Source organism: Humulus lupulus, chromosome X, assembly GCF_963169125.1.
Source record: "Humulus lupulus chromosome X, drHumLupu1.1, whole genome shotgun sequence".
In the NCBI taxonomy this organism is placed as follows: Eukaryota; Viridiplantae; Streptophyta; class Magnoliopsida; order Rosales; family Cannabaceae; genus Humulus; species Humulus lupulus.
In genome coordinates this window covers 30,898,821-30,908,088 of record NC_084802.1, presented here as the reverse complement: position 1 = coordinate 30,908,088, position 9,268 = coordinate 30,898,821, and the positions used below count along the sequence as shown (strand labels likewise).

The following is a 9,268-nucleotide window of genomic DNA, read 5'->3' as shown; positions in this document are numbered from 1 at the left end:
GACAATCATTATGCAGCCAATACATCCTATGCTCCAAATATCTATTGCAGGAGTGTACTGAAGACAAAAAGTAAAGGTCTTAGACTCTTAATATTAGAAAAAAGTACTAAGCAACCATATACTTGATATTTGTTTTTGAAATCTGAACACTGAAAAATGATCTTCATTATGAACAATCATTATTCAAGACAATAATCAGAAAACAAACCACCAAAATAAAAAAACAGCAAGCAAACAAATTCTGTAGTCTGAGAGCATAGCATTAACTAAAATAATTGTACAACCTGAAAACCAAACATGTTCTAGATCAGAAAATAGGACAACCCTCCATAACAACCTGGAAATGTTGAATGGATGGCCAGTTGAGTCAAAAGTATGGGAAGAAATGATTGGGAACTTCTTGGCTTCATACCAATTAGACCAATAAGCAATGGGATTAACTTTGCCAAAACGAAACAAAAACAGATGCAGTGTCATCTGTTCTTGGCTGCTTTAACAATAGTACTAAAACATTGTGCACCACACACACAAATAATCATAGCAGAGAATGGTGATTATTAATAGGGTCCTATTGAATATATTTCAGTTAACAGTTAAAAGAACAAAGAAAATGATGTTATGGTGGATATGAAAAATGAGAATAATAAGAAGAAAAATATATTCTTCAATGTTTGAAGCTTTGAACTATGAACTTATAATGTCTCTTGTGTGGTGTTTCTTGAATCTGTGAGCTAAAATGAGAATTCATAACCAAACAAAATCTGAGAAGACAACTAATTGAACTAAATAAAGAAAAAGAGCAAAAATTCTCAAACAAATTGATCTCAGTAAACACTGGTATATATATGACAAATTAAAGCAAGGTGAGCTCTTGCCTGGTAAGTGTCAATTGGAAAGAAAAGAAAATATAAAGACGACCTATTATGAAAAGCAAATTGGAAAAATAAGAAAGAACGAAATACTGAATGGTATGACATGCAATTCAAGAAACAGAACCATCATTTTTTTAGACACAAATTCATTATTAACCACCATAAATAGTTTGAAGAAAACTATATGTTGCTTATTGGCCAGGTCAGTCAACTAAAGGCTACTGTATTAACATGTGGCACAATATATGTAGTCTAAGCTAAACCCATGATATTCCTCCACGAGAAAATAGTTTATTGACAAAGTTATACATATTCTTATTCATTTCCATTTATAAAAATAATATGACCATATTAATAAGGAAAGCATCTCAGAAGATTAGAACCAAAGTTATATATATATATAATATAATATCATTTCCTCTCAACAATGCAAGAATAAGCAACAAGTTTTGCTATTCTATTGATATGAATCATGATTTTTTAAATACCATTTAGCATAGGTTTATTATAGTATTAGTATAATATATATACATACATATATGTATGGTGTATCATTAAAAGGGTTTTTTTAATACCTTGGTGATGGTAGGCCGCCATTTTGTGAGTGACCTTATGCAAAGTGATGCAGCAAAGGCAAGTCTTTTCAGCTGAGTAATATCATAGGCCCCTCCCAGCTTTGGATCAATCAGTTTTTCAATTTCTCCTTGTTTCAATATTAATTTGGCCTGTTCAATTCATAATTAACAATTATTAAATTCAGTTCAATTACATGTGCTAAAATATTTTGTTACCAAGACTAAGCAAAGTCTAACACCAAGAGAAAACTCCAATATTAGACATTTACCAAAAAAATATGGCAAATTAGTAATATAATAAATCAAGTGGCAACTTTTTCATTGTATAATCATAAGGAAAAAATGGGACTTTCTTTCATTACCCAAGTGTGTAAGCTCTGGTGAGAACCATCTTTAATATGTCTCTAGTGTTTACTTGTATCACAGCAACACCACCGAAAAAGTTTGTAAGATAAAATACAAATAAATTAAGCTAAAACCACTCACACAATATCAATAGCCAATAACAAGAAAATTACAACTAATCAACTAACAGAGAATAAAATTTAGTCAACTTAAAACTAACAAATACAACTACTGTTATATATAATAAATATACCTTAACTATCCATTATTATTTGGAGACACATATTAAAAAGGAGAGAATAATGAGAAATTGATTCTTATTATTGAAAATGAACCAAGTGATGAGTACAATTGGGTTAGCCAATTAGCTTTATTTATAAGCTGGCTAGCCGATCAGGAGAATTCAATCAAGATAAGCTCAAAAACAATTACAAGTCTTACATGAGCTCAAGAATAAGTGAAGAAGCTCCCCTGCCACTGTTGCATATGGCACCAACCCCGTACTTTCCCTTTTTATGTCTCAATACCTGCAACAACATTATTCTTATTTCAGAAATTCCAAGTAAAATATATCAGAGAGAGCATAGTTACCAATGTCTCTTTTATTCCACAGCTAAAATCTCAACAGAAATTTACAAGAATAAATGACAAACACGAGATCACTTCACATGAGTATATGTAGAAAGCATAAGCTTAGATATGACCACGAACTATGACTTTAGATCATTAAGAAAACATGTAAACAAAACCAGAGAACTATATAAATGATATTAGAATGTCAAACTAGGAATGCATTGCAAGAGAAGGGAAGCTTATAGATTACCCCTAACAATGTGACCAAGATACGAGCTCCATTGCATCCTAATGGGTGTCCCAATGATACAGCCCCACCATGTACGTTAAGGCTTTCCTGAGAGATTTGGAAATTGGAAGAGTAAAAAAATGTAGATAAGGATAGTGACAAAATGGAGCAAAGCTGAAATGCATTGTGGACAGATGAATGACTATAAAAATTGCAGAAAATGGAAGAGTGATCACATTTAAAATAGCATACATTTCAGACTTAAGAGTAAATCAACTGGAAATAAATTATCTAGTTTTCTCCAAACTCACAGTATAGGGATTACAAGTGCTAAAATCTTACACAAAATGCTTCATTTATTTCATAGTAATCAATCTGAGAAGCATCTAAACCAGCATTTGAAATAGCTTTTGGTATCACAAGGGCTGGAGCAGTTGTAAAGAATTCAGGTGCCTGCGAAGACAATCTTCTTTGAGCTATGTTTCAGCAACAGTAAAATAGAACTAGGAAGCACAACAACAATTTTTAGTATATATTACATTAAAAAATAACATATATTTAAAAGTGCTATTGATAGATGATTAGAAAAAAAACACGGAACAAATATTTTGGCGCCATATGAAATATACCCAGGCGCCAAATGAAAAAATTGGGTCTAATTACTCTCAGCCAAAATTTAATCCTTAAACCTAAGATACCCAAACAATTTCTCTCAGCCTCCATTGCCGCCTCTTTGCCTTTCTTTCTTGCACTCTGTATTCTCCTCCATTCACACTCTCTCACACACTTATCCTCTCTCACTCTCATCTCGTCTCATCTATCTCTACCTCACGACGTCGGTACGAGCTTCCGGAGCACACAACGGCTGTATCGCAGGCTGTACATCACGCCGACTATCTGAAGTTCTTCAACTTACCACGACTCGTATTCTCCTCTGCTTACGTCTTTTTAAGGTACGATACCATTACATTCTTTTTCATCATATTTTACTGTATTTTAGTAATGTATTATTAATACAGCAGCTGATATTGATTGCTCTCCGTGCAAGAGAACAACTGAGAAAGTTCCTGTTTGCAACTTCCATGAGGTACTTTCATTTGATTTGCTGGGTTTTCGTTTCTTCTGGATTTGGCTCTGTTGTATTGCTAAAAATGAAAGCTTTGGGACTTTATTTATATTTGGGGGAGATTAAAAATTTGAAACTGTTTGCTCGGATAGTTATTTCAGAGTGTTTACTACATAGTTTGATGTTGGGTATTGGGTTATTAGGATTGGTAACTCTGTTTCTTTCATTGTTAGTTTGGTTGTGATTTAGTTGAGAAGATTATATTTCAAACAATTTGGTCCCGAGTTCTGATGGTGGGAGTTTTGTCTTTTCTTGACTGAATTTGCTTTAGGCATATCTGATATTACTATAGCCATATCTATTTCAAGCATTCCTTTTCAAGGTTCTGTTAGGTCTCTCTCTCAGTCCCTTTTCAACGGTATTTCTTTTAGGAGAATAAAAGATTGATTGAATTTCTTAACTTGACATTGCTTTTGGTAGAATGTCATTATCTTCCTTGTGGCTACTATATTGATAATTGGTGTTTTTAAGAACTTCAATATTCATGTCCTAATGTGGAAAATACAGTCTTGTTTTTTTTTCTTTTTGGTTGCTAGGTTTTGGGATTCTTTGTCATATGCTTAGTAGTTACTTTAGTAAGTTGTTATTTTGTGAAAATGATGTGTTTTGGTACTCTTGGTTACAAATTGATGCGAATATGAAATGTTGAACCAATCTGTCCATGAACTGTCTTGTATCTAAATACAAGCTTCACACAAATAGTTGTGTGCCTAAGCCTTTCTTGACAGTTTTTATTAATCAATAATCATCATCGGTGTAAGCTGATGAGGGCATCAGGAACTATATTCTGAAACTTGTTGACTTTCTACAAAATCCTTTAATCATTGGAACCAATTGAAGTGAAGTTTAAGAAGCTGTCATGAAAATTGCAATTTTCTTTATCATCATTATCTTTTTCCCTGTACTGTGAAAAAGTCTTAAAGTTATTTTGAGGTTTTCTGCAACTTTGACACTGATTCATAGCCCTTAAAGCAAGGCTACTAGCTAAGCAACTACATGAGAAATGTTTGCATAGTGAATAACAACATGAACAATACAGAGAGGGAGACACCTGATAATATGATCATTGTCATCTTTGATGTGTTTGATACAAGCTGCATTACACACTTTCAACTGTATTATAGTTTAAAGCTAGTATTTTGGCTGAAATTTCTGGAATTACTATGTTGAAATTCCTATTGTTATTTGTATCATTTGTTTTAAAGTATAATATCTTTTACTTTTGCAGTGGCAATACAACACATTTTGGCATTTTCTGGTGCTAATTGCCGCATAAATTTTTAAATTTTGAATAATCATCTTACTTAACTTATTCCTTTGATGCTTGAACTATCAGATGGCAGAGTACTTCAATAAGAAATCTGATATCTCAGGCAACATTCCCCTTGGAAGTTTCAATTCAATGTTCAATTTCACTGGTTCTTGGCAAGTTGATGCGGTAACTACCAAATCCCTTGCCATGGTTGGATACATAATTCCTCTTTTTACAGTTAAACTAGAAAAGCCAAATTTAATTTTGCATGAGGAAGTTAAACGAGCTATTCCTTATTCTTGGGATCCTGCATCATTGGCAAGGTGAGGAACTTTCATTTATTGTGGTGATTTATAAGACTTTAGTTCTTAGAAAAATTGTTGATATGATGCACCCTTTGAACAAGATGTGCATTATCAACTAAATTAATAAGATAGTATTTTGAAATAAACATGTGCTCCCTTATCAATAATCAGGTATTTCAATGCCTACTTTGATAAATAAATAATTAAAATGCAAGTTTAAGAGCACTGAAAAACTCTGGTGTGTGCTGCTCAATAGAGAAATGGGGCTGTGACCCTAGTAATAGTCTATGCACCTTTTGCACTTTGAGATTTAGTAAGCACCTGCAAAACACAAAGTTTATATGCCCCATGAAAATTGATGAAGGAATGGCCCCTTAAAATCACTTGTGCCGCAACTTTTGTTATAAAGTTTTTAAATGCCAGATTGCAGGAATTATTTTTTATTTATCACATTGAGGATATATAAGGCTGTTATCTTTGATGTTGAAAACAATTTGGTTAGGACAGCAGAAACTGACAGGCATATTCCACTGTTTTTTCCCTTTCATTCTTCGGTTTTATTGAGAATTTCGAAACACATATTGTTACATCTGCGACAATTGGTGGAAGAGATGTAGTTGGTAGCACCAGTCATCTCCTTTGACAGGATTGGATATAGAAAATTGTGTAAAATACATGGGTGATCATAGATTTCAGGACTCAAATAGCCAGTCAACCGCCGGCCCCTTAAAATACAAAGACAAGGTTAGTATTTGTAACGATTTCCTTAATTAAAAAACAATAATTCTTTTGACAATTTTGTACACTGTCATTTGCCCTGTTCTTCAGTATATATATTTTTCTCTCTTTCCTCTGGTGTAGTTAATTTTCTTTTGATTAAACTATCTGTGTTTTTATGGCTAAAACTTGTTCCTAATTCAGTTTCTTGTGGCAGGATGTTACAGTAATTTTTAGAAGACGAGGGGGAGACGATCTTGAACAAAGTCATTCCAAGTGGGCAGAGACTGTAGGATTAGCACCCGATGTGATAAACATGACGTTCACTCCCATTGTTTCTTTACTTGAAGGAGTACCTGGAATAAAGCATTTAGCTCGTGCAATCGAGTTATATTTGGAATGTAAGACACAACCTAAACTTACTTCATTAAACATCCATATTGGCATAAATCAGACATTAAGAACATTGTTTTATTTTGTAATGTATGATGTTATAAATCTGATACTATGCTTCTTAGTGAGAATGCTAACTTGAGATATGGAAAATAATGTTAATAAAGTTACCAACTTGAACTCCATTTCTTACTAGTAAAAGGGCTCGCATTTTAGTGTAAATTGGTTTAAGATCTTCTAGTACTTGCATGTTTATGTTAAACAATGAACTTCTTGCTGTTTTTGTGGGGGTTGAATGTTTCTTCACAACTCACTGCATCCCTTGTTGAGAATGAGCAGAAGCCAGTCAGCAAAATGCTGCCATTGGCTAGTCTAAGTTGGGTGGCGGCCAATAGTTCGTGATACAGAAAAGCTTTAGTTAGTAGGAATAAAGTGATTTGGTAGTTTAGAAGATATTTAAGTGTTGTAGTTCATTGACCATCTATATATTAGTAATTGGTATTTCCTATCAGCAACAAACATGTGAAACTGGTGGACTTAAAAAAAAGGAGCCTTTCTTGGCAACTTGGTCATGTTGACTTCTTCATTTGTATCTTTCCTTTATGATAGGTTAAGTATGTTAAAGTATTTTAGACAATCAGACCAATCAAAAAGCAGAAGTTTTTTCTTAATACTACCAAGTTACCAACTTTGATTTATATTTATATATATTGTTTGTTAAAAAATTAAAAGTATGTGCTTGCTGTCATCATCGATGCTTGGTGCCAATACTTCTGATCAGCTGAAAGAATAAAGTTAAATATTTGACATTATTTAATGTTATTATCTCTTGGAATTATTTTCTTCATATACTTAATGATCTCCTCTACTTAACATAGTCTAGCCTTTTAGCTATTGACATTTTTCAATATATTTTGGCCAGTCAAACCGCCTATTGAAGATTTACAGTATTTTTTGGATTTTCAAATCGCTCGAGTTTGGGCTCCTGAGCAGAATAACCTGCAAAGAAAGGAGCCTGTTGGTTCCTCTCTTCAGTTCAGCTTGATGGGTCCCAAGCTTTATATCAGCCCTGATCAGGTATTGCTTACTCTAATAAAAGAAATAATATTTCCCATTTCATTGGAACAGAGAGCATTTTTCTTCATGTGATTCATTTGTACTAAATATGAGTTTTATAATAGTAAATTTTTAGGTGAAGATAAATATAATTATAAGTATCATTTTTTAGATGTCACATAGTAAAATGATGTTATTTTTATAATTACTATGTGGCATATATAATTTGGTACTTTGTTGGATTATTACTTTGTAAAAAATTACTAAAAGTGTTGTTTTAGATTTAAGAATATCTATTTTTACCCTACTGAAAATTAACATTTTGGTGTGACGAGGGGGACTTCATCTAGGTGCTTGTGGTGTCGCGGGGAAGGACAACACTAGTTTGCTCTTGGGTTCGGTGAGGGGTCCGACTCGTCTTCACGGAAAAGTGCAGCTGGTGTGAGACAAAGGTTTTTTCTTCTGCCCTCTCTTTTTGTTTTCTTTGTTTAGAGTTATGCATTTCTAGTTTTCTCTGCATGGTTGGAATTTGTTTTTCGAATTCATAGTTTATGGGATTTACAACAAAGTTTCAGTAGGATTTTTCTACGAGTTTTTTTTTTTTGCTTCAGATTTACGATTATATTTCATAGCCATGAGTTTGTTCCATGATAGATTTTATTATATGTTTTGATTTGCAAGTATCATATTTATGAATTTGTTCTATCTTTTGCTTAAGATTTGTGTATCAAAACTGGTTTTGGACTTTTTTTGTTTACTTTTTAGTAGATTTTGTTAGTTTTGCCTCTGATTAATAGTGTTGCCTTTGAGTTTTTAGTAGATTTTTATGTTTTAGAGAGTTTCTTAAGGGGGTTTATAAATCTGTTGTAAAGATTTATTTTGGTGATTTCGTATGGTCATTGCTCTTGATGCAGTAGCTGTATTGAAGTCTTTGGGTGGTTTCTGTTTTATATTGGCTATTGATTTAAATTGTGACTTTGAGTTTGAATGGCAGTCCATTGTTATTAAAATTGTTTTACAAACTATCGTGTTGTATGTTGTTTCTATATTGCTTCATATATATGTTTCTATTTTTTTTTGTGCGTATAAAGTGGATTGTTTAAATATTTTGTGTGCATATAAATTGTAGAAGGTTGGCATAATTATTGTGCACTATGAAATGTATAATCAAAGCTATTATCATTTTCTTCTTAGTTACTTGTATGATTTGGAATTTGGTTAATTGATATTACTTGATTTTGTTTTATAGGTTGTTACTGGCCTTTTTTTTTTATTTTTTTTATTTTAGCAATACTTTTGTTTTTTTTACTAGGGTTTAGTGATGGATAACTTTAGAATTATGGTTGTTTTAAGTGTTGTTTTCCTGTAGTCTCTTTTTTTTTTTTTCTGGAATGGTTATTAGGGTTATCCTTTTCTCCCCTGCTTTTTAAGGGATAAGATACTTTCTTAGTTTGATGGAAAAAAATTTATGTTCTCTCTCTTTATTCATAAACAAGTGTTGGTGACTATGCAAAGGCTCCATGGATCTTAATGTGATTGCAGGCGTTTCTTCTTCTCATGATTAAATTAGCTTGTGATTCCCAAATATCTTGGCTGATTTGAGATGATTTCAATATTTCTAAGTGAGAATTATAAGTGAGATTAAATTTTAGAATGTCAATGGTTGTTTTTAACATTGTCTCATCCTTTTTTGCTGCTAATAAATACAAGGAACGAACCTAAGCAATGAGAAAGTTAGATTAATGGGTTTTTGGAAATAGGGGTATTTGTTTGGAGTTTCTTTTTATTAAGTTAAATGTTATAATGTTTTTATTTATAATGAAAG

The 9,268-nt window shown here is 32.4% G+C and overlaps 1 protein-coding gene across 1 annotated transcript; it reads left to right on the top strand.

Moving 5' to 3' along the window:
* Positions 1 to 3,234: 3,234 nt before the first annotated feature.
* LOC133805674 (MACPF domain-containing protein CAD1-like) lies at positions 3,235 to 7,551 on the top strand. Its single transcript, XM_062243841.1, has 7 exons — positions 3,235 to 3,349; positions 3,614 to 3,681; positions 5,057 to 5,295; positions 5,493 to 5,590; positions 5,924 to 6,021; positions 6,212 to 6,395; positions 7,310 to 7,551. The coding sequence occupies exons 1-7, from the start codon at positions 3,235 to 3,237 to the stop codon at positions 7,534 to 7,536; spliced, it is 1,029 nt and encodes a 342-aa protein (XP_062099825.1). The 3' UTR covers positions 7,537 to 7,551.
* The last annotated feature ends 1,717 nt before the right edge of the window (positions 7,552 to 9,268 follow it).